At 43.0% G+C, this 26,407-nt stretch overlaps 1 protein-coding gene across 1 annotated transcript in view; it reads left to right on the top strand.

The window, feature by feature from the left end:
* The window catches only part of TELO2 (telomere maintenance 2), a 1,490,787-nt gene that overhangs the window by 585,080 nt on the left and 879,300 nt on the right, over positions 1-26,407 (top strand). Inside the window, exon 10 of the mRNA XM_044089295.1 lies at positions 18,511-18,599. Coding sequence (XP_043945230.1) covers positions 18,511-18,599 — 89 coding nt within the window. The remainder of the gene's footprint in view (positions 1-18,510; positions 18,600-26,407) is intronic.

Raw genomic sequence — 26,407 nt, 5'->3', positions numbered from 1 at the left:
CTCCTTTGGGGAGACCTTACATACCATGAGAGAGCATTTCCATTGGGAAGGCCAGGATTTCTCAGAATCCAAGAAAAGACTCAGAGACTTTCTTTTATTGCCCCAACACAGACCCCTTGCTATTCCACCAGTTTTAGACATTGTGGATGATGTGTACACTGAATCCAGTTTGAACCCGGACTCCTTACCTCCAGCCCCAGTTATGCCTGATAGATATTACAGAGTCCCTGACGCTCACAAGTTTGTGTACAAAAGCCCTGTTGCTGACCCTGAAACAATTTCTCAGGGACCCAAAGGGATTAAGGCCTCATCAGCAAAAAACCCAGTCCCCTCTGACAGAGATTCCAGAGCATTAGACAGATGGGGAAAAAAGGTATATACGTCTGCAACTTTAGCAATGAGAGCCTTGAATTGCCAGTTTCACATGCTAAAATATCAGCAATTTTTGATGTCTCAGTTGAAACAAAATATGCTACCAGAATCAGATCCTCATAACTTAAAAGAAATGCAGTATTTATTGCATGCAGCTGAACAAGTGGGAAAACATACTTTGCAATGTCGGTTTGATTCCTTAGAGGCCTCCTGTAGAGCAGCAGTTACAGGCTCTGTCATTAGAAGGCATGCTTGGTTAAAAGAACATACATTACCAGATCATGTTAAGGTCAAATTATTGAATGCACCTTTGCAGCGGGATGTGTTGTTTGGAGTTAAGGCAGAGGAGGTATTAAAGAAGATGGAGGATAAGCAAAATCTATGCAAACGGTAAAAGACTTCTTACAGGTTCAGCCTCCTCGTTTTAGCAGAAATTAGCCAACAAAGAATTGGTCCTTTCCAGTCACAGATAGACCTCAAAGGGGCAGATACAGACGTCCAAGAGGTAGAGGTCAGACACGAGGTCCTTACAGGCCTCGACAATGGGGCACACCAGGCCAGAAAGAAGGGGAAGACAGGCTTCAACCTTATAAAAAACAGCCTCAATGACTTTCCACTACAGCTGCCAAACAGCTGTCTCTTGGCAGCCCCCTTAGGAGGAAAACTGGCACTTTTCTATTACAACTGGCATTGCATCACCAAAGACAAATGGGTTCTCAACATCGTATCTCAAGGTTACAGATTCCATTTCCACACCTTGCCAAGGTTAAAAGGAATGCCAAATCTGCCATCAAATCAAGGGGCAGAGGCTTAAAAACAAATTACAGTACTCACGAACATGAGAGCTATTCAAAAGGTACCACCACAAGAACAAGAACAAGTATTTTATTCAAGACTTTTTCTGGTTCCCAGAAAAGACAAAGCCTGGAGACCCATTCTGGACCTTTCTACACTAAACACTTACCTGGATGTTCTGAAATTCAAGATGTTGACACTACAGCAGCTTTTTCCCATGCTGGGCAAGAAAGCTTGGCTCATGACTTTGGACCTCAAAGAGGCATACCTGCATGTCCCTATCAGACAAAATTGCAGAAGATACCTCAGATTTCTTGCTGGTTCAGTGCACTATCAATTCTCTGCACTGCCCTTTGGCTTATCTACTGTGCCCAGGGTCTTCACAAATTGCCTGGTACCAGTAATTGCATTTTTCAGGCAAAAGGAATTCAAATTTACCCATACCTGGATGACTGCCTGATTCAAGCAGAGAGCAAGGACATTCTACTAAAAACATCTGGCGTACGTAAAAAAGTTAAGTTGCCTGGGGTACACAGTAAACGAAAAGAAATCAAAACTAGTGCCCTCACAACAGATAATATTCCTGGATGCCAGCTTGAACACAACGGCCCAGATGGCTTATCTCACGCCAGACAAGCAAGGACAACTGACTCAATATTTTCAATTAATGGCAACAAAGACCGAACTCCCTGCAAGAAAAATTCTGCAGGCCTTGGGCTACATGGCATCCTGCATACTACTAATTCCATATGCCAGACTGCATATGAGGAAACTACAATGGTACCTAAAGAGCATATGGTCTCAACACTTTCAAAGTTTGGAAACAGTTATACCACTAATTCCTTGCCTACAACAGGAGTTTCGATGGTGGGCACAAGCTTGTCACCTCAACAAGGGACAGTCTTTCACTCAACCCACAGCCAGGCAGACACTGACAACAGATGCATCGGATTATGCCTGGGGAGCACACATGGCAGGAAAATGTATCCAGGGCTAGTGGCCCACAGAGCAAAGACATCTCCACATCAATCAAAAACGGATGCTAGCTGTGCAAAATGCTATTATAGCTTTCAAGGACCTACTGCATCCAGGACAATTACTACTAAAGACAGACAACACCACAGTTATGTGGTACATAAACAAGCAAGGGGGCACACACTCCTAACCCCTCTGCAGACAAGCCATTACCTTGTGGAACACAGCTCTAAGCTACCAAGTTCATCTGCAAGCACAATTACTGCCAGGAGAGAAAAACACACTGGCAGACGACCTAAGCAGAAACATTATGGACCCACACGAATGGGAACTAAACCCACAAATATTCAGAATGATAACACAAAAATGGGGGAGCCCGGACATAGAACTGTTTGCCACCTCAAAGAACTATCATTTACAGAAATTCTGCACAAGGAGCTACCATCCACAAGCGTGGAAAGTGGATGCCCTCTCATTCAGCTGGAAAAAAACTACAAGTATACGCTTTCCCACCTTTAACTCTCCTTCCAAAGGTACTCATAAAAGCCAGGCAGGAAGAGCCAAAAATTATCCGGATTGCACCAGACTGGCTACGCCAACACTGGTACCCAATCCTAAAGAACTTAACACAAGAACCACCCTGGATTTTACCACAAATTGCACAGTTGCTGACACAGTACAACAGACAGATATTTCACAGCCAGCTAAAGACCTTAAACCTAGCTGCATGGAAAATTCCTTAGTCAAGCAAGCAATGCCTCTCTCCAAAGCTGTTATGGATGTCATTCTGGAGGCCAGAAGGCCTAGCACCAGGAAAGCATACTCGGACAAATGGAAGAGATTCTGTGCCTGGAACCAAGCGCACAGCCTTGACCCTCTAGTTCCAAACATTCCTGAGATACTGCAATACTTAACTGAGATGCTGGACAAGAGCCTTTTTTTTTCATCCATCAAGATCCATGCCTCAGCTATCTCTGCCCATTACAACACGGATCCACCAATTTTTTCTAATCCTTTGCTCAAACAATACCTCAGAGGGGCTAAAAACATAAGACCGCCCCGTAGAGCACCTACCTGGGACCTACAACTTTGTTTTGGAAAAATTAACATCATCTCCTTTTGAGCCAGCTAACAGAGCAGAATTAAAATACATTTCTTGGAAAACTGCTCTGCTGCTGGCAATAACATCAGCACGAAGAGTTTCAGAATTACAGGCACTAATGGCAGTGGAACCTTTCCTCATCTTCCACCAGGACAGGGTGTTCTTAAGAACCAACCCTACGTTTATGCCAAAGGTGGTATCAAGTGTGGCTCTAAACCAAACTATTCACTTGCCAACTTTTTATCCAAAACCACAGAACAAAGGGGAGAGACTACTACATTCTTTGGACATTCACAGGCAGTTACACTTTTACTTGGACAAAACCAAAGCTTTCAGAAAATCTGAGCAATTATTGGTAGCATACGCTGCAGGAGCACAGGGAAAAGCCATTTCAAAGCAGACCGTTTCAAAATGGATAGGACACTGTATATGTTTCTGCTATACCCACCATGGGAAACCTGTACCTAGCAGCATTAGATCTCACTCCACCAGGACAACAGACATTTCAACTGCCTACCTCAGAGGAGTACCTACCAAGGATATTTTTTGGAAGCTGCAACATGGAGTTCTGTGCATACCTTCACCAAACATTACCATTTGCCTTTATACTCCAAATCCAGAGCAGGCTTCGCCACTGCTGTACTGCAGGGCCTTATAGCCACCCCTAATGCCTTATAGATCCAGCCTCCCTACCTCAGCTTTGGGATTCCACCCAAGTGTAATGATTGCAGCAGTGTAACACGATGAACATAGTACAATTTTGTACCTACCATAAATGTAGATGTTCGAATGTAAACACTGCTGCAGTCCAGGATGTCCTTCAAGGATGCATCTGCAGTCTTTACAAATGGGTTGTCCGCAGCCCTTCGCTGGGTGATTCCAAAGTCTGGGTCTGGCCTCGGCTGGTGTCGCACTCCAAAGGCATCAGCCGACACCATTTTCCTCAGTCTTTCTTGGTCGGTCAGATCCAGAGATTACTACGGGACTCTTTCTTGCCTCAGCCGATGTCAGAAAGTTAATAACTGTTTATCTTGTGGGAAACAAATACCTCATAAAGATTTCCACCCTATTGCATACATTGTTTAGGCCCAGACCACGCAGCTTGTCTAGCCTGTGCTTCTTTAACCGGGCGGACGCTTAGACCGGGACTTGCCGAACAGAGGATCCTCCGACTACGCAAATAAAAAAAACGCAAAGAAACGCGACACTCACTGCGGTTTGGCGGTTTTCGCGCTGCCGCGATCAAATAAATAAAAAAAAAAAACAAGCGACTGACACTGACGGTGGCGTTTCCTCGGATTCGCGTAAGCAAAACCACGTTTCTTCAGCCGATAACATGCCTTCTACCGAGGCCTCTTCTAACCTGGTAGAAACGGCTTGAAATCCAACCTTCTGTTGTTTCACAGGATTTATCAGACACCATCCCCTGGATATTTCAACCCCTGCTAGGGGAGCGCTAGCCTCCAGCTATGTCTATTAAGGCCAGCAGCCAAAGCATCAAAACCTGTGCCTGCCAAGCCCCCTCTCACAGGCCCAGCACCAGCTCCCATATGCTTTCTTTGGCTGAGGATCTCATCTCTTTAATTCGTGGAGCCCAGCCTCATCCAGAAAAGAGGCCTAGAGCAGAGCCCCCTGAGCCAGTATCCACAGATGATTCCTCTGATGACTCAGAACATACAGACCCTCCTGAGGCTTCTTATTCTCCTTACGAAGACTCTGATGCTGAGGAGTCCATCCCTTCAGCCTCTCCTCCTGAGGAATTTTCCTTTGGGGAAACCTTGCATGCTATGAGGGAACAATTTCAGTGGCAGGGCCAAGATTTCTCAGACTCTAGAAAAAGACTTAGGACCTTTCTACATTTGCCACAGCATAGGCCCTTAGCTATACCTCCAGTTCTTTCTGTTGTTGATGATGCATTTAATGATGCTTGCACTGCTCCTGATTCCCCTGCTAAGCCCGATAGGTACTACAGGGTCCCGGACACTCATCACCACTTATATAAGGCTCCTTTTGCAGATCCAGAGACGATCTCCCAGGGTCCTAAAGCTGTAGCAGCTACTTCTTCTAAAACCCCTCCCCTCTGAAAGGGAATCCAGGTCCTTAGAGATGGGGTAAAAAAGTTTACACCTCTGCTACTTTGTCAGCTAGAGCTTTGAACTGACAATTTCATATGATTCAATATCAAGAGTTTATGCTTGACCAGTTAACTCAAAAACTGTCCTCTGAAGAATCTTTAGATAAAAAGTATGTTCAAGAAATGGTACATAACATACAGCAGGTTAGTAACCATTCTTTAAAATGTGGCTATGATGCACTGGAGGCTTCCTTTAGATCAGCCATGACTGGCGAGGCATGCATGGTTGAAAGAACAGGCATTACCAGACCATGTCAAATCAAAGCTTTTGGATGCACCTATGGACAAGGTCAGTTTATTTGGTTCCCCTGCACAGCAGGTACTAAAAGATGGAAGAGAAAGCAAAATCTGTGCAAACAGTGAAAGATTTCTTACAAGTTCAACCTGTCCTTTTGGACTCCTCTAAGGCACAAAGAGGCAGGAATAGGCGCCTAGAGGCAGAAACCAATCCAGGGGTGGATACAGCCACCACCACTACAACAACTCAATCACAGTGACTTGGTGGTGGCACCCGACTACAGGGAACAACTACAAGCACCCAGCTAACCTTATTTTCAAGAAACTGGCACTGCATTACAAGAGAAAAATGGATTTTGCAAACTATAGACCGAGGTTACAGGTTCCATTTCCATACTCTACCAGGAAAGAGAGGAATGCCAAACCTACCTCCTACTCAAAAGGCAGAAGCTCTAAAACAAATATCTCAATTATTAAGAATGAGAGCTGTGGAAAAGGTACCATCTATGGAGCAAGGAAAGGGATTTTACTCAAGACTCTTCCTGGTACCAAGAAAAGAAAACAAATGGAGGCCTATTCTAGACCTGTCCGCTTTAAACACATTCCTCATTGTTCCAAAATTCAAAATGCTGACCCTACAGCAGCTTCTTCCCATGCTGGGCAAGGAGTCTTGGCTGGTAACTCTAGATCTCAAGGAGGCATACCTCCCCATAAGACCAATTTGTAGAAGATAATTTCTTGCAGGATCAGAGCATTATCAATTCTCAGCATTGCCCAATGCCTGGCATCAGTAATCGCTCATTGCAGACTTCAAATCTATCCCTACCTGGACGACTGCCTGATACTAGCGGACAACAAAAACAAGCTAACAGAAGACTTACAAAGAGTCATCTACCTGCTGCAAGCCCTGGGATATATAGTCAATACAAAAAAGTCAAGGCTGATTCCATCCCAAAGAATAACCTTTCTGGGTGCAGAACTGGACACATCAAAACAAATGGCATTTCTAACTGCAGAAAAGAAAGAGCAACTTCCTCTCTACTTCTTGGCATTAACAAAGCAGAACCATCTAACTGCAAGAAAAGTGCTACAAGCTCTGGGCTTCATGGCATCCTGCATAATACTGGTCCCTCATGCCAGGCTGCGTCCCAGCACAAGCACAGCCTAGAAACCAAAATTCCAATGATCCCATGCCTGAAGCAAGAGTTAATCAAACACAGGATTGCCCTTCTGCAAAAGCACCAAGACAAACTATCACGACAGATGCCTCAGACCTCGGGGGCACACATGCTGGACAAGTGCATTCAAGGCCTATGGACTCAAGACCAGCTGCATCTGCACATAAATCTAAAAGAAATGATGGCAGTAAAATTGGCAATCCAGGCATTCAGACCTTTTCTCCAAGAAGGCCAGTTGATGATAAGGACAGACAACACCACAGTTATGTGGTACATCAACAAACATCAGTTACAGGCAATTTATGTACCAGGAAGGAAAGCAGACATATTAAGCAGAACTACAACAGATGCCTACTAATGGATGCTGCATCCGGACATCTTCAAAACCATCACAAGAAAATGGGGATTACCACAAATAGACTTGTTTGCATCCCCATTCAATCACCAGTTGAAGAAATTCTGCACAAGGACTTACCACCCACTTGCTTGGAAGGTGGACTCCTATCTTTCAGTTGGGATCATTCTGATAGCCCCAGACTGGCCAAGACAACATTGGTATCCACTGCTGAGGAGCATGTGAACAAATATGGACACTGCCCCTGATCCCATTACTGCTAACACAGAACAACTACAACATCCTGCATCCAAACCTAAAAACTCTGCAGCTAACTGCCTGGAACATTACATAACAGCAATTAACCCAAATTTATCCCAAAGGGTTAAGGACATAATCCTTCAACAAGAAAGAATTATGCAGCAAAATGGAAAAGATATTTCATCTAGATGTGACACTGGTGAACATAGCCAACATCCTGGAGTACTGGCGGGCTCTTCCATACAGGCCTGTCCTATTCTTCCATCAAGATACATGCATCAGCTATTTCAGCAGAATACAGCTTGGATCCTCCTGTCTTCTCGCATCCTCTGCTCAGACAGTTTCTGAGAGGAATTAAAAATGTAAAACCTCCCAGGAAACCTCCACTGCCAGCATGGGACTTGAATTTTGTGCTAGAAAAACTGACTCTTCCTCCTTTCGAACCAGCAGCAACAGCAGAATTACAATACTTATCCTGCAAGAAGGGTCTCTGAACTACAGGCATTAATGACAGTGCAACCCTTCCTGATCTTCCATCAAGATAGAGTGTCCATGAGAACAAATCCTACATTTATGCCTAAGGTGGTATCCAGAGTCTCTTTAAATCAGGCTATCCACCTTCCTACTTTCTTCCCAACCCACAGAACAGGGAGAAAGGCTCTACTACCTTGGATGTACACAGACAATTACGCTACTACCTGGACAGGACAAAAACAATACAAAACTGACCAGCTTCTGGTAGCATATGCAACAGGAAAGGAAGGAAAACCAATTTCTAAACAGACAATCTCCAAATGGATAGGAAATTGCATTAGATTTTGTTACTCCTACCATGGAAAGAAAACTCCAGAGAACATCAGGCCTCACTTACAGCCACTACCACAGCTTTCTTCGAGGGGGCTACCAAGGACATTATAGAGGCTGCTACTTGGACCTCCGCATACAACATTTGCTAAGCATTACAACTTCTCTCTACTCTCTAGATCCCGCGGCTGGTTTTGCCACTGCTGTTTTGCAAGGGATCCTAACTACACCATAATCTATTCTCATTGATGTCCGAGAGGAATGCATCTGCAGTCAGGGATTACCACCTCCTCCTTCTGAAGTACTGGTATTTGCCAATCTTCAGCTAGCTTGGGGATCTGTTATATATATGTACATACATGCTTATTTTGTGTGTTTGCTCTCTACTATTTGGAATCTTTGGCATTTATCCAAATTTAGCCATCCAAGAGGGCACCTGGCATCTGGGGCAAGAAACACTGAGGAAAATGGTGTCGGCTGATGCCTTTATACCCGAATAACTGCCGCATGGACGCGGGGTGGAGTGCGACCAGCCGAGGCCAGAGACAGACTTTTTGGAATCGACGCCGGGGGCCTGGCTGCTGCCAGGACAACCCATTTGTAAAGACTGCAGATGCATTCCTCTCGGACATCTACATTTATAGTAGGTACAAAACTGTACTTTACCCTCCCTCCTTCCCCTCTTACTTTCAAGTATTTACTAAGAAATCTACCCTTTGTTACATATGGGGAGTATTTGCTGGTAACTAAAAATGTTTGTTTGCTTTACTTTTGTATTGTTTACTAGCAATTTGTATTACCTACCTATATGGGGGCACTTGACATCTGGGGCAAGAAAAACTGAAGAAAATAGTGTCGGCTGCATCTTATATACCCCTGTCGCACTGACGTCGGGGAGGAGGTGACATCAACTGATTCCGGACCAAGACATTGGAACTTTGGCCGACTGCGAGACCGCCTGTCAGCAGGATAACCCAAGTGTAATGACTGCAGCAGTGTTTACACTCTAACATCTACATTGATGGTAGGTACAAAACTGTACTTTATTTCCCTCCAAAAGGGAGGACCTTCCACAGACCCATCAGTTACAGATTCACAAGTCTAACTAGCCTCATATGCAAATCCATGGAAAGACTTATCATGGAATTAATCAACCTGGATTTAGGGAATCTCCAAATACTGGACCCATCTCACTTTGGATTCCTTAAGGGCAGTTCATGCTTACTCAAGTTGGTTGTTTTATTTTGAAAAGGTCACCAAAGGAATGGATGAAGGCAAAAACAGTACACACCATAAACCTCAACCTGGCCAAAGATTTTGAAACATTTTGACACTCTGGCATAGTAGAAAAGGTAAATAAACTGGGAATAAACCCCTGTGTCACCCTCTGGATTACCCACTGTCTGGCTTTGAGGTAGGATGCAGATAATCAAAATAGGGGAAGTTACTTCCCTAAAGAGGCAGTCACCAGTGGACACCCCAAGATTCTTTGCTGGGACTGCTCCAGTTTGGCATCAACTTTTCTGAAGTAAAAGACAATACCAAATGGCTCTGGCTGACTAAGCTTGCAGATGACTGTAAGCTAAGAGCAGTCATTAAATCCCCAAAACACTTAGTCATCCTGTTTTGACTCAAATAAATAATTAGTTTCAAAATCATGGACTGAAACTAAATGCCAAAAAATACATTATTATATCCTTTGGGAAGTCATATACCCCAGAGAACTACTACATTGACAGTACTTCCCCAAGAGTTAACTTAGTTGTTTGAGATTTAGGAACTTATGTAGACAGTGACCAAACTTTTGATCTGTTGTTGTTAGAAAGTTCTTCTATATTGCATGGCTTATAAGCAAAGGGATTGTGTCTAGATCTAGGGATGTCATTGCCCCACTCCCTTTACTCAGTCCTCATTAGACCAGTCATTGAATATAGTGCCCCCTTTGGCATGCATCTGTCCAGTTACATGCAGCAACTACAGTGCTTACAGAGATATCGTACTAAAAGGATAAAAGGCCTAAACAACATATCCTACGTGGACTGACTCAGAGTCCTGTCACTATGTTCTGTCCTACAGACTACTAAGAGGTGACCTGTGTCTAGCATATAAGGCATCCCCCATTACTGATGGATTTACTGCACATCAGCAAGTCAGCAGCATCAGAAATACTTGGTCTTGGGATCTAAACCTCTTCTACAACATCAATAAAACAGTTTGGAGGGACAGGTATTTTTTGCAGAGGATACCGTTGCTGTACAACAAACTCCCCATCCACATAAAATGAAGTTCATCCCCCTCTATTTTCAAGTGAAACTTGGATATATGGGAAACAGAAAATGTTACCTCAGGACTGCCCCCTCTGCAACTAATGGACAGAGCAGCTCCTAAAAGCTTTATCCCATGCATGGGTCCCTTCAAATTATCTATGGTATGATTCCAGTTATTCTTATTAGGGGTAATATATAATTATCAGCAATGGGATGAGTAAAGCCAGTTTCTAACCAAATGGGTTAGGTTATTTTGAGCACAAAATGGGACATTGGCTAGGCTTAAAATGACCCGCAAAGGCAGCTACCTAGTCCTTTACCTAGGAATCTATAATTGTCTGCATATTGTAATATTGTAAGAAATGTCTCTCTGGCTCAAAGATGTAATGTGTGAGATACATTGATGTTGAATTACTTTATAATTATGTTGTTTGTGTCATGAGTTGTGCATTGTTTTATTGTTTGGATTATCGGATTCAGGCCTGTTCAATATAGGAATTACAAATGTCATTTTAGCAAACTATGGACTGTTTTCAGAAAGTTGGAATGAGGTTATACCTCAGACTTTCTCTTGAAGAGTTGCTTTTAGTTGTTGTTCTGGACGCAAAGAATTGTGAGGTATTACTCCTTCAGGACTGGATGGAACTGAAAATATTTTGCTTCAGATCTCAAAGCAGAATTGGTTGACTTGAGGGACTTTGCCTAAGGTTGTAGACAGCATGTTATCCTTCACTCTAAAGATTCTAAATGCTATAGTAAATATGAGAGAAATTCAAAGTCACTTGAGGAACTTTTGGTACTAATATTCCCAACACTTGAATCACCCCCTCCACTTGATAGCAGCCATGCTGAAGAAGTTCCAGTGGTGTTCCAGTCAGATTCTTTAATGCCAGGACTTCTGTTTCTCCCTGCAGTGTTAGACCAAAGCCTAACCGCTGATGCTTTGGACAGTACAAAGAGAGAGCACTGCTGAGAGTTCCAGGTCCAAGGTTTATGGCCTAGGGACTCAACAAGGGGGAGCCACGACGGACCCCGGGAACTACTGCCCCATTAGCCTGATGAGCCTGGTCTGCAAGGCCATGGAACGATCGTGGAACTCATAAACAAAGACATTGCTAATCTCCAAACTATGGACCCTACTCAGTTTGGATTTGTAAAAGGCAGATCATGTCTCCTAAACCTGATTGACTTCTTTGAAGCAGTCACCAAAGCCATAGATGAGGGTAAAATGGTTCACACAGCTTATCTAGATCTCGCCAAGACTTTCGACACCATCCCCCACTCTGGAATTATAGATAAGCTCACTAAACTAGGTATAAATCCCTATGTCACAAAATGGGTTGCCAACTGGCTCACGGACAGAACCCACACTGTGAAAGTAGCGGATTCCAAATCCGACATCAGACCAGTGACAAGTGGAGTACCACAGGGTTCAGTCCTGGGTCCTCTCCTGTTTGGTATCTACTTCTCTGAAGTGCAGGCCAACACTGAAGGTCTTTGGCTAACAAAGTTTGCAGATGACTGCAAACTAGAAGCCATAATCGAAACTCCTAACAATGTGGACAAGCTACAAAAGGGCCTCACTGAGACAGATACCTGGTGTCAAAGCCATGGCCTGCAGCTCAATACCAAAAAGTGTATTGTCATCCCCTTTGGTAAAAACTCTGTATCCATGAACTACCACATAGCTGGTAGTCTACTTCATGCCGAAAATGTGATGAGACCTTGGGACACAGGTGGACAGTAGTCTCTCCTTTGATAATCACATCGCCACAGTGGTCAGGAAATCCTTCTACGTGGCTCATCTCATCACAAAAGGATTCTCATCCAGAAAAAAGAGGTCATTGTTCCCCTCTACTCATCACTCATTAGACCCATTATAGAGTACAACGCCCCTTTTGGTATGTACCTCACAAGACATCTACAACAACTGGAAAGACCACAGAAATACCTCACAAAGAGGATTACTGGCCTCAAACAGATGCCCTATGCAGACCGTCTCAAAAAACTACAGCTTTACTCCATCGCATATCGCCTACTCAGGGGCGATCTCTGCCTAACATACAAAGCTATGTCAAACCCAGAGCTGTTGGACATGCTCCACTTAAAGAAATCCCAATCCCTCCGAGCTACATGCTCTAGGGACCTAAACCTTGTCACCACAATAAACAGAACATGCTGGAGGGATAGATTCCTGTCCCAGAGACTTCCCATACTCTCGAACAGACGACCTATCTATGTTAAACAGAGCTCCTCATTAGCACTCTTCAAGAAAAATCTTGATGATTGGATGGGAAATGGGAAATTTACCCCAGGGATCACTTCTGTGACTCTGCTCGACAGGGGCACAGGAAAATAATTTTCTTGGGTGGCGAAAGCCAGGGTACATTTTTTGGCTAGGCTTCTATGGGCCCTAGGGCCGATAGCCTAGTACCTACCTATGAACTTATGAACATGAAAGAGAGTGGCTTCTCATGTATCCTAGTTAAAATGTCATGTACCTCCTGTGACTTGACATATTTCAGATTCTTACAGGCAAAGAAAATATGACGTGGTACATAAGTAAACATGGAGACATCCACTGCTCTCCCCTCTGCAGATTGACCAATGATGATCTGGGAACTAATCACAAAACTTGACTTAATTCTTCAACCAGTTTATTTTCCCAGGCAGGATACCCTTATAGGTTCATAGGAGGTTACTGGGCTAGCCTAACCATGTTAATCCCGAGTTGCCCCAATTTTCCATGGTTAGAGCACCATGTTCCTTGAAATTGATAAATATGGATCAGTGTGGTTTTGTTGAGAGGAAAGCAGATATCACTGTTAGAATCTCCTTGTGTTCTGAATGGAGTGCTTCTCAAATGCACTGCATTGTGTTCATTTTTGCTTGACTGAATATTTTTATATATATTGCTGACATAGTTTGCTGTTTTCTCATCTGTTCTGGGTCCCCCCCCCCCCTGTGGTGGTGTGGTGTTTAAAGTTTATAAAACAGGTCTGATTTTAGTGTTTTTTTTTTTTCAAATGTTGAAGATAGCTATACACTCAGTACATCCCATTCACCATTCACCCCATAATTGAACGCAGAAATAAGACATGGCAGAGACAGCGAACCAGACCGCCTTTTGCTGAGGGCAACAACAACACACCTAGTGGCTACCTAACAGAGTTCTAAAAAATAATCAAAATCTACTAGAAGTGCACAAACCTTCAAAATGGGTAGGAGCAAAATACATAGAATAAATGGAAATTGTGGCAACATTACGTGCAGAATAATGTTTTTGAGGGAAATGAGAGGTTTAAGAGAGGCGGGAATGAGTTTTTGTATGATAATGAATTGATGACCTGTATAGTAGGTTTTAATGAATTTGATTGTATTGCAACTGAAAGTATGCCAATATGGTTTGTTTTTTCATCCAGGCCCAGACTTCCCTCCAACCACTCTACCCTCAAACCTCTTTTCTTATGGGAATGCTCTGTCCTCCAGTACAACAGTCTACTTCTTATTCAGTTACTATGTTCTTATTTTCTTGATTAATATGATTACTATATTTCATCTGTTCTAATGTTATTTGATAACTATGATCAACATCAACAAACCCTGCATGAGTGTCACCCTTGGTAGCTTGCACTTGAATAGGGTCTGTATACTTGAGGACAGTTGCTAGTAGGGCATATTCCAGTTTTGGTATAACAAGGGTGAACTTTCTTCTTGTTACATGAGTAAGGAAACCAATGACAACATCTTTCTTTTAGTAGCTTTAACATTCTCTCAGCCATTGGCTCAAGGTAAACACCTAAATAAAAGAGGGTAAAGAATCTTCAGACCCAGCTGCATATAGACCCATTTCACTTTTAAACCATGATTCTAAAATGATTACAATATAGCTATACCAGCTAAGAGAATGGCAAAGTTGTTGCCGAAATTGATAAATATGGATCAGTGTGGTTTTGTTGAGAGGAAAGCAGATATCACTGTTAGAATCTCCTTGTGTTCTGAATGGAGTGCTTCTCAAACAATCTGGAAATATATCGCTGATCAGTACATTTCTTGGCACTTTTCAGAGTTCTGCATTGTGTTCATTTATGCTTGACTGAATTATTTTATATATATTTGCTGACATAGTTTGCTGTTTTCTCATCTGTTCTGAAGCTGGTCCCCCCCCCAATTCCTGTGGTGGTGTTAAAGTTTATAAAACAGGTCTAACTGATCATTTTTAGTGTTTTTCAAATGTTGAAGTGTTGTGGGCTATACACTCAACGAAGGTACGCCCATTCACCCATGTCTCCACGCAGAAGACGCTGTAGCTGAGAATCGAACCAGACAGCGTCTTACTGTGAGGCAACAACGCTACCGCAGCACCACCACCGTGGGTTTAGTGGCTACCAAAAAGGTAATTACTAAAAAATGGAAATCAAAGTCTAAATCAACTATACTAGAAGTAGTTTATATATTAACAAAGATAAAAGAGCTGGAAGTAGAATCTTTAGAAATGGGTAGGAGCAAAATACATAGAATAAATGGAAATTGTGGCAACATTACGTGCAGAATAATGTTTTGGAGGAGGAATGAGGTTTAAGAGAAGGCGGGAATTGAATGAGTTATGTAATCTTCAAATGACCATGACTGTATAGTAGGTTTTGTATGATTTATAATGTTTGCAACTGAAAGTATGCCAATATGGTTTGTTTTCATGTATATAAATATATGATTGCCTATGTCATAAGTGATAATTCAGGAAAGATGTTTGTTTAAAAAAAATTGCAGCCCTCACTGCAGTACTATCCAGGCCCCAGACTTCCCATCCAACTTTCTCTCTCATTGGGCCCTCCCACCTCTTTTTTCTTTGTTTAATTAAAACTTGTAGGTTCACTCACTCTCTCCCACACTTAATAGGGATTCCTCTGTCCTCCAGTACAACAGTCTACACAATAGGTATTTTCTTATTCAGTCTATGTTCTTATTTTCTAGACAGTGATTAATATGATTACTAGCCTATATTTCATCTGTTATGAACTAATGTTGTAGAATTCAAACTGAGTACATGCTGTTAAATCTGACTAGTTGAAAATAAGTAGATTCCACCTGCCACGTGTGACCAGAGATGAGCAGTCTGTATTTAAATATATCTCTAATTACAAAAAGTAGTGCTGAACTGGTGATTTGATAAACTATGTTTAACCTGAAATTTATTATGTATCGTAAAAGGTAGTTGAAAACATGCTGACTCTAAATGCAAATGTTCACAACCTTAGAGGTGAGTAAATGAAACAATTGTTGGTGTTAATTGTGTAGAGGTTTGATGTACTGCCCTTATTTTAGAACTGCAGGTGATTTCCAAATGTATAGGAGTCTAAATGTAAAATACAGGTAGATATTAGATCATACAGTCACGACTGTTATTGCTGGTGAAGCTGCTTTTGCACTTTGTGTTATGTTTCTCAAGTGGTATGGCTGAAACAAGTAACTGCTGGGACCCTAAACTTGACTGAACTTGGTTGCTGTTCTGTACTATTCTGTACTACTTTCCTTTACATGCAGCAAACTGAAGGGCAGTCCTCACATTTTTGAGTGCTCCAGGTTTAACTAATGTGATATCTGCTAATTTCTCTACAAAACAGCAACAAACATTCCCTGTTTTATTACTCTAAACCAAGCAGGAGCTTTTTCATGTCATAAGCGCCCTTGGTTTGGCTACTAAAGTTCTGCATTAGTGTATGGCTACTGTCAGACGTGGCCTCACGCAGATACCTACCATTTAAATTCCCTACTTGGGTAACCAACTGCCTCAGACATTTACTCAGTAATTATCCCTGGCCCTCTTTGTAACTCAGTTGCTGTTTCTACTCCACCACCTCAGCTTAGAACTTCTGTCTCAGCCTACAGATTCTATTCCTGCAAGACTTTATAAACTCAGTGTGCCTCACCTCTTTTATTTCATGAAAAGACCAGCCATTGCTCTGCTGCTCACGTTATCTTCGTGTTCCATAGATGATATGGAAGTTAAATTAGTTCTTTATTATTTTTTCATGTGACAAGGGAATTACTATAGCAATAACCCACGCCTGGGTGTGGGTAATGCTGGATTTACCCACGGTTGGCATGGTTGACCAAACAAAGCAAACCATGGGTAAATACAGCATTACCCACACCCAGAAGTGGGTTATTATATTAATGACATTATTTAAGAAAAGAAATAATTACTTTTCTTAAATAATGGCATTGTATAATGCCTCTTTACTGCCCTTCCGCAGCTGTCTGGTATTCTGCGGCAGTTCTGATGTACTGCGCATGCCTACGCAATACATCAGAGCTGTGGCAAAAGCACTGTTTAATATGTTAAATGGGTTTAACATAGCGAGACAGCTTTAAAATAAGCAACAGAGATCTCCTCTCCGTTGCTTGTAAAGCTGTCTCGCTATGTTAAACCCATTTAACATAAGCGAACAGTAAAGCAACGGAGATCTTGCGATCCCCTTTGCTTTTTACTGTCTCGCTATGTTAAATGGGTTTAACACAGCGAGACAGCTTTAAAATAAGCAACGGATATCTCTGTTGCTTATTTTAAAGCTGTCTCGCTATGTTAAACCCATTTAATATAGCGAGACAGTTTTAAAAGCAACGGAGATTGCAAGATCTCCGTTGCTTTTTACACACTGTGTCGCTATGTTAAAGGAGTTTAACATAGCGAGACAGCTTTAAAAAAAGCAACTGAGATCTCCGTTGCTTTTTTTAAACCTGTGGTCGCTATGTTAAACTCTATTAACATAGCGAGACAGTGTTTTATACTAACTATATTGAGGGATTTACAACGGGCACGCTAGTTGGGCTGGCCAATCAGCGTGCACGTTTTAGGGGAGGAATTGTATAATTTGTAATATTTTATTTTTGGCTGTCTAGGAAGTATACACATTTACAAGACATGGTCTTCTGTGGAGCTGTCATGATATGTGGAGCTGTCATGATATCTGAATGTCTACATTATAAAAACTTTAGACAGTTGTGTTATAAAAGCTTTACACAGTTATGTTTTCCCTTTCTTTCTGCCTGACATATTTGCCTCTTATCAATCTATTTCTGTCTCACTGATGATGCCATATTGGCAGTTATCTCTTTTAAAAAATGTATTTATTTTATTTTCTGCCTCTGTTCTTTTTATTTGATGGTCTCTTTTTTGTATTTTCTTTTCTTTCTTTTTTTTGTAGGGATGAGATGCGTCTCTCCTTCTGCCCAGTTGAATACTTGCACCTTAGTTTATGCACGTTGTTCATGTTTTTTGTCTTACCATCCTAAGGAATGTATTAGCACATAGCTGTTGTGTGTTTGGTCATTAATTTAATTTCTTTCTAATATTGCTTCTGATTACTGACAAAATAAAGCTGAGTTACTACTTTTTGCTACACACTAATGACACTGGAAGATTTTGATCATGTATGTTGATACCATCTCAGTTTAAATCCTCATAGTTTTAACGTGCACCATAATGCATTTAAAACCTTCAGGTTTCTGGAAGTGTGTAACAGCCCCAGATCCCGATAGCCTTATTAATTCCATCAGTCAGCTTACCCAGCAAATCTTGGGGTCTGCTTTGGAAGAAAGAAGGGAGAGGCAAGCATGCAGAGATATATTTTTATAAGAACTAAATCATTCATTTAAATGCTCAAGGATGTTCCTCAAGCTTTGTCTACTGGTAATTGTTGACTGTATCTTGTGTCTGTCACAAGCTTTGTTTATTAAATGTGCCAGCTCACTTAACCAAAACTTTATTTATCTGTTGAATTTTTCATAATCATCACAGGATTCATTTTGGGATAGAGGAATGTAAGTGTGCTATGAGATCACCAATTTTATCAACAGTGCCTTGGTAAAAAAAAAGGTTTGGAAGCCACTGTAGAGGAGGCATACCTTGTCAGTGGATGAAGCTATGGTCTTGAGTTTACTTGACTTCTCTGCTTTGCATTTCTGTCAGTTGTAAGAGTTAGTGAAATTGAGATCCGATTTTTGATGAAAAAAAAATGCTACTCTGTTTTCATTTATTTAATTTTTAGTATGAAGAGGATGAAGAAACCAAGGAACTTCTTTCCCTGCTGACCTTGCCTTCATCGCAGTCAGAAAAGGTGTCTTCTCAGGACTCACGGTAAAAGTTAATTTTGTTAGCACATTCAGATACTGGAGCAAGCTGTGTTCCAGCAGTAACATAATTGGTACTTCAGATAGTACAGTATTCCCAGGGTCTAGAGGTATAGCTACATTGAAGTCAGGTTTACATTAATGACATGGAAAACTAGAGCTGATCAAAGTCTGTTAAGAGGCCTCATGATGTCTGCAAAGCTTTTACCAGCCTGAACAGAGGAGTTTGGGGAATCATTGCTTTGTAATAAATATTGATACAATAGTTTAGATCTAAATGCTTAGTGAAGAGATTACCCAAAATTGTATTCTAGAGGACAGTTTTGTACGTAGAAAGCATTTTTTCCTCCTTGCTTTTGTTCAGCTTAGAAACACAGTTTTATGCTAATCCAGACGGATGCTGAAGAGTGCTGTAATTCTGATTTGTAGTATCATTCAGTAACCTTTTATCTGATGCTATCCTTGTCATTATTGATCACGGATGGGTCTTGGATCTGACCTTGGATCCGAGCCGGCAACTAAAAGGACTGCTCCCCTTCCCAAGATCCCTTGCTACCCACAACCCTCAGATCTCATTTGCCACAATTTTGCTTCGGATGTGCTTCCTGCAGTTCAGGTTTCCTTTTTCAGATAAGTAACATTTTTTCCATTTTTCTCTGGGGTTTACCTCCTTATTTTGCTAGTCGTCTTTCCACTTGTATCTGGTTAGGTTTCCTCCCCTCCCGGCAGCGTTTAGGTTTTTTTATTGGGTTCCCTGAGTTCCCTTCCTTTTTCTCCCCTGGGTCCTTTGTGTACTTTGTAACTTTTCCTACCTTTTGCCTTCTGTATTCCCCCCTTTTTTTTCTGTGCAGTTTGCGGGTGTTGTGTGTGTGTGTGTGTGTGTGTGCGTGCGTGTGTGTGTGTGTGTGTGTGTGTGTGTGTGTGTGTGCGTGCGTGTGTGATGTCTGAGAAGCCCTCTGGGTTTAAAACATGCTCCTCATGCAATCAGAAAATGTCCCATTCCAACTCGAAAAAGGAGTGTGTTTATTGTCTGGGGAGAGCCTCACCTAGAGGTTGAATGTGACATTTGTGCCGGATTCAACCCCAGGAACAAGCTTCTGCTTAAAGGTCTTGCTAAAGGGGGGGGGGGTCCTCTGATTTCTGGTTCTCCTTCCAAGCCTTCCTCCGATCCCAAAAGGAAGTCTTATTCCTTTAGGGACTCTCCCACCAAAAAGCTAAGGCTTTCGGATCGCAGTTCCATGGATCCAAGTCCAGCCTCTTTGGCTTCGGATCTGGGCTCTTCTGCTCTGAGAGCCCCAGCTCCATCTGTCAGATCCAAGACTTCAGAGCCTTGGAGGTCCTCGGATCCGACCCGCCTGTCAGATTCGTCCATGGCACCAGCCGCTTCTTCGGATCTAAACAAGGCTGTCTGATCCAATCACCATCGAGAGCTGTCCCTCCGGACCCAGCAGATCGGATCCGAGTTGCAGAAGTTGGTCTCGCTCCTGAGACAGCAGGCCTTCAGCCAGGTTGGGACACTCCTCTGTCTCTTCCAGATACACCAGGAGCATGCTTCCCTCAGACATGGATAGGATGATCTTTGTCAAGGCCCAAATCGAGTTGGGCTTGTTGCCATCCCCTGCTCAGTTGCCAAGGGGATCCTCTCCATCTGTGGGACTTCTCTCTCCTCGTCTGACCCACCTGGGTTTGGACCTTTAGGATCAGAGCATTCCTGGTTAGAGGCCGACAGTGTCAAGCATATCTTCCCTTCCCACACTGTCGGGGTCCCGGGTGGGCTCAGTTTCATTGCCCTCGGAATTGGCTACACCTCAGCACGTGAGGTCCGTGCTGGTTCCCGAGGTGGTGGGGTCGGGCCCAGAGTTTTCGGACCATTCCCTCCCTTTGGGGGACTCCCGTTGGACAGCTTGGGCCAGTATCTTCTGGAAGATGTCAGTGCTGCATCTGGGTCCCCCTTCTGTTCCAGGCGGCTGTTAGGGAGGAGGGGGAAGCATCATCCAGCCTGTCGGCCTTCCAGGCGATAGAGAGGACCATCTCTGGCTTGGCAGCTGCCTCTCCTTTGGCTATAGGTCTTAGCCCCTCTTGACTTTGGGCATTGAGACCTCATCATCCTTCCAGGATCAGCCCTGCTGTGAGCACCTTCAAACCGGCATTACCCTCCTCGAGGTCCCTACCTCTTCCGAGTCCTCCCCTGAGCCCCCCACTGTGGAGGAGCCTCCTTGGAAGGGATGTGCAAGAGGAGGCACTTGAAGACATGGACTTCAAGGAAGGAGACGGGTCCCCCAGACTTCTGTCTGAAGAATTGTCCTTTGGGAACATTCTTGAGATCCTAAAGCAGACAGACGGGTGGTCTTTCCCCACCCCATCTTCTGAGGAATATGTGTTTTTGAAGGCCTTTGGGATGGGGCCATCTTTTAACTGGGTGTCTCCCCCTGCCAACAAGCTCATCCAACTCATCGCCAACAGGGATTGGAAGGAGTCAGACACAGTGGAACCAGTTCTCAACAAGGCTGACAATTTTCTAAGCCCCCCCCCCCCCAAGACAAGGCTTTTTGGAGCAAGGGCATCCCCGTTGATGCTATTGTGGTGGCTGCAGCTACTTAAAAAGAGCTCACCGCGCAGAGCTCTATGGCCCATCCTCTGAACAGGGACTCTTGGGTGATTGACCATTTTGGGAAGCGTGTGTTTGCCTCAGCTACATTCAGACTGAGAGCAACCAACTACATGGCACACTTTACCCAGCTGCAAAGGGATTTGGTATCGGAGTTCTCCACTTCCCTTTCTGTGTTGCTGCCTCCAGAGAGTCTCAAATTGGTCTCTCTGAAGCTGTCCACTGTGAGTTCCCTGGCTAATGCCTCAATGAGGTTGATTTCCAGTGCAGTGGAAGCCACCTTCAAGCAGCAGGCATGGGCATTGCCATCAGGTGGCATGCCTGGCTTTGCCCTTGCAGATTTGTGGAACCCTTTAAGGCATCCTTCACAAATGCCCCTTTCGACGGATCAACCTTGCTTGGCCCGTCTGTCAAGGAAACTTGAAAAGAACCAGAGCTCCTGAGAACACTTCTCTGTGAAGCCCCATCAGTGCTCCTGAATCGCTGCCCAGCTGTCCTGCCTTGGAGGCAGTTGGGGGTTGACTCACCCTCCACACACTAGCCTGGACAAGTATTACCTCAGATCAGTTGGTGTTAAACATCATTTCCAGGGGTAACTTCATCCACTTTTTTTCTTTCAGCCCCCTCCAGTTCAAAATTCTCTCCTGGACATTCCACACTGCCAGAGGGAGTTGGCCCTTCTCGAGGTCCAAGACCTCCTTCAAAAAAGAGCTATCCAAGAGGTCCCAACAGGACAATGAGGATCCGGAACTTACTGTCGCTTCTTTTTGGTGCCCAAGAAAACCGGGGACTTGTGTCCCATTGTGGACCTCAGCAAACTGAACTTGTCAGTCAAGAAGTCCAAGTTCCTGATGGTCACTGTTCAGTCCATTCTGCCTGTTCTGCACAAGGACAACTGGATGTGCTTGGTGGGTCTCAAGGATGCATACTATCATATCAGAATTGATAGACTCTCCAGGAGATTCCTCCAATTTTGGCTAGGAACCAACCACTATCATTTCAGAGCATTGCCCTTTGGACTCACCACATCCCACCACCCCAGGTGTTTACCAGATGCATAGCAGTGGTGGCAGCTCATCTCCAGCTGCAAGTTTCCAGGTCTTCCCATGTCTGGACGATTGGCTTCTCACGGCCTCCACAAGGCATCAACTCACACTGGCCATGGATTATACTCTATCTCTTTCAGGATCTAGGCATCACAGTCAACCTGCCCAAATCCCATCTTTTCCTGTGTCAGAACCTAGACTTTATTGGGGGTCCTTCTGGACACGGTGTCAGAGACTGCAGCACTTTCCCCACACGGAGTCCAGATCATTCAGGACCAGGTCCATCAGTTGCTGGATCTAGATCACCCCACAGTCCACTTGATCTTGCAAGCGCTAGGTTCCATGCCGGCAGAGAACCAGTTAGTGCCTCTCCAGATATCAGTAAGAAAAAACACTGTAGGACCCACCACTGAAAAAAAAAAGTCAAGGTACAAGCATATAATCCACACAAGGTTTATTATTAAAAAAAAAAAGGATGATGATGCGCTACTATTTAACGCTTTTCAGATCAAAGTTAAAATGAAGACTTTCCTTTTTTACTTAGTGCAAACCATCTATTATTCAATTAACCAAATTATGATGAAGCTAATTTTCTGGCCATAATCTTAAAGGCATTATCTTTATCTATTTCTACTTTCTTTACTTGTCAAATTAAAACATAAATAAATAAAATATAAAAATAAAAAATAAAATATAAACTGTTGTTAACAACAAAATCATCATCAAACAAATCACAAATATATTAATATAATTGCATTACTTAAGAAAAAAACTCTGAGACAAAAACTGTACAGACAACTTCTAACTGCTATTTTTGTTTTTTTTTTTGTTATTTTTTGTTTATTTTAGTGATTTTGTAGTTGTTTGAATTTTGTTTTTTTGCCTCTCTCCAGATATATGAGAGTTCTCCATGGATGCTTGTGGTGCAATGGTCAGTTCATTTTCATCCTCTTTCGATGATCATCAGGATTTCTCGGGTGTGCAGATGTCATCTTGCTCGGTGGCTCCAAGCTCAGGATCTCATTCTAGGCAGACCCTTCTGTCTTCCCCAACCCAAGGCCACGGTGACCATGGATGCCTCCCTCTTGGGGTGGCGGGCATTTTTGTGAAAGGACAGTTCAAGGCAAGTGGTCCCCCTTAGAGACTAAATTGCACATAAATGTCCTGGAGATGAGAGCAATCTTTTTAATGTTGCAAACCTTCCAGTACCGTCTCCCTCTTGGGACTATAGCAATTCAGACAGACAACATGGCGGTGGTCTGGTACATAAACAAGCGGAGGGAACATGGTCTTATCCCTTGTGCAGAGAGGCCATGAGAGTGTGGGAATGGGTGATGTCTTCCAGGCACTTTCCTCTTGCAATGCACATTCTCGGTAGTTCCAACGTGTTAGCTGACAGGTTCTGCAGATCTGTTTTTAAGTCCTCAGGAGTGGTCCCTGAATCTGTCAGTGGCACAATGAATATTCGACTGCTGGGTTCTCCCTTGCTGCAATCTTTTTGCCTCTCCGGACAACTACAAATGCAGCAACTACTTTGCCTTGATCCCCCATTGGGGGAGTTACCCAGGGATGCTCTGGTTCATGATTGACCATCGGGACTTCTATATGCTTATCCCTCAACTTTCCTCATCCCCAAATTCTTACAGAAAGCCTGTCATCTGAAGACTCTTCTCATCCTTATTGCCCCCTTTTGGCCTCATCAGGTGTGTTTTTCCCTCCTTTGGTTCCGGATCTCATCCCAATCTCCAGTCTCCTAGTCTGACCACTTGGTTCCTCCAATTCCAATGATTGTTTCCCAGTCCAGGCTCCCTTCTTCGTAGATGGTTTTTGAGAAGCCAAGGTAATGCTCTTAACCAGAGAAGGTATATTCCAGCAAATGGAAGAGATTTGATATTTGGGCTAAACAATGCAATCTAGAACCCTTTTCAGCTCCTATTCCCAACATTTTGTTCTTGGCTTCTCTTTTTCACAAAGACACTAGTTTCTCTATAGTTAAGCTCCAGTTGGCGTCTATCTCAAACTTCCATTTGAATGGAAGTCCCACCTTCTCTTCCAGGCTATGCAAGGCTTTCCTCAAAGGGGATCTTTCTTCTCAGACCTCCTACGAAGGATCCCTCCCCTCCATGGGACCTTACTCTGGTGTTGCAGTCTTTGATGCAGAAGCTCTTTGAGCTTGTGGCAACCTGTGATCTCAAATTCCTGTCCTGGAAGAAGGGCTTCTTGGTGGCTGTTACTTCAGCCAGGAGGGTCTCTGAGTTGCATGCTCTCTGCATTAAGCTCCCTTTCATGGTATTCCATAAGGATAGGGTGTCTGTCTAAACCAATCCTTCATTCGTCCCTAAAGGCAGTCTCAGAGGCTAATCTTAACCAATCCGTTCAGCTTCCTGTGTTCTTCCCCAATTTTTGTAATAAAGGGGAATGTAAGCTGCATTGTCTGGATGTCCTCAAGAGAATTGAAAATTGAAGTCTGATCACCTCTTTGTTGCCTTTTCTCAGGCCATGAGAGGTCAAGCAGTTTCTAAGGTAGCTGTTTCTTAAATTTATGAAAGCAGACACCTAGAGCTTTCTGGACCAGTCAAAGCTAACTCTACTAGGTCGATAGCCACATCATCTGCTTTCTTGGCAAAACTTTCTTTTGATGAGATTTGCACTGCTGCTACTTCGTCTAACCCCCACACCCTTGTTTCACATTATGAGTTAAACTTGTCAAGGAGCAGGGCTTCCTTTGATTCCTATGTGTGTTGACATATCCTTCCCTGAGGCCTCCCAGGGTTCATAGTAGCTGGGGGACACTGACCCATCTGTGATCAGTAGTGACATGGATAACATCAGATAAAGAGTTATGTACTTACCATAACTTGGAATCTGTGCTATCCAGTGTCATTATTCATCACATTCCCACCCTCCTCCTGGTGTTTTGGGCAATATGGAAGGATGTCTCCCTTAAGAGTTTTTCACCTTTATAGGCAGTTTTCACTGCCCCCTTTCTTTCTGTCCAGCAAACTCAATCTCAGGGTTGTGGGTAGCAAGGGATCTTAGGAAGGGGAGGAGCTTGAGCTCAGGAGCTGTCCTTTAAGTTTCCAGCTCCTATGCGAGGTCGGATCCAAGACCCATATGTGATGAATAATGACACTGGGTAGCACAGATTCCAAGTTGTGGTAAGTACATAACTTTTTTAATCTATGGCATATGCCTGATACATATACTTCTGAACTTTCTGACTGCAGTGATTTTATATCACAGAGGAATGAAATCCTAGACTGCAACCCATATGACCTAGATTTTTCAATTAAATAGTATTTCATTAACATTTTCCAAAATATAGCAAATAATAATCATGACTAATTATTTACATTATTCCAATTCATTTAGAAAGAATTTTTAAAATTCATTTAAATATAATATGTGAAGTTGTTCTATCTCGCCGTACATTCTTACTGATGGGTTTGCTCCGACTCGGCCAACTGCAAAAGCTAAAGGTCTTCTACTAGCTCGAGGCCCACTCCCTATCCCATGATGCACTTTGTGCTTCCTCCAGATTTTGTTTGCCGCTGCAACAGATCGGAAGTGCTTCGACAGCTTTGGCCAGTAAAAATGTAATGTTTCACTTAAAAGTGATAGTTTCGCTTGATATTTTTCTGTAGTTAGATAACTTTTCCTTATCTTGATAAGTAGCTAGTTAGCATTAAAATTTAGAGTGTGTGTGTTTTGCTAGCTGTTGGTAGCCATGTTTTTTAGGCTGTTTTTTTTCTTCTTACCTTCAGTGGAACAACTTATTTAAGTTAGAGGGTTGTTTGAATTTCTTTCTCCCTTCCCTAGAGTGTGTTAAGGCTAGTTGAGCCTAAGCCCAAGTTTTAGGGCATTAGTTATAATTCGTACTGTGTGTTTTTCTGCATATATTGTAGAGGTTAGGGGCCTGTTTTTTATTAGGGCTATATTTTATAGTACTGTGTGTTTTCTTTAATAGTTAGTGCATATAGTGTGTTCAATACCTTTATTAAAGTGTTGTATGGTAGTTCAAGCTAGAGATATTGATAGTTTCTGCCATGTCTCAACCAGAGAAAGCTAAATCTGGATTTAAAAAATGTCCTAAATGTGGACAAAAAATGTCAATAACAGATGGTGACACAGAATATGTTTATTGTTTAGGTGAAGTTCACC

This window comes from Protopterus annectens, chromosome 12.part0 (assembly GCF_019279795.1).
Source record: "Protopterus annectens isolate FY-2018-M chromosome 12.part0, PAN1.0, whole genome shotgun sequence".
NCBI lineage: Eukaryota > Metazoa > Chordata > Ceratodontiformes > Protopteridae > Protopterus > Protopterus annectens.
Note: the sequence above shows the minus strand (reverse complement) of the source record. Positions and strands in the feature narration are given on the sequence as shown.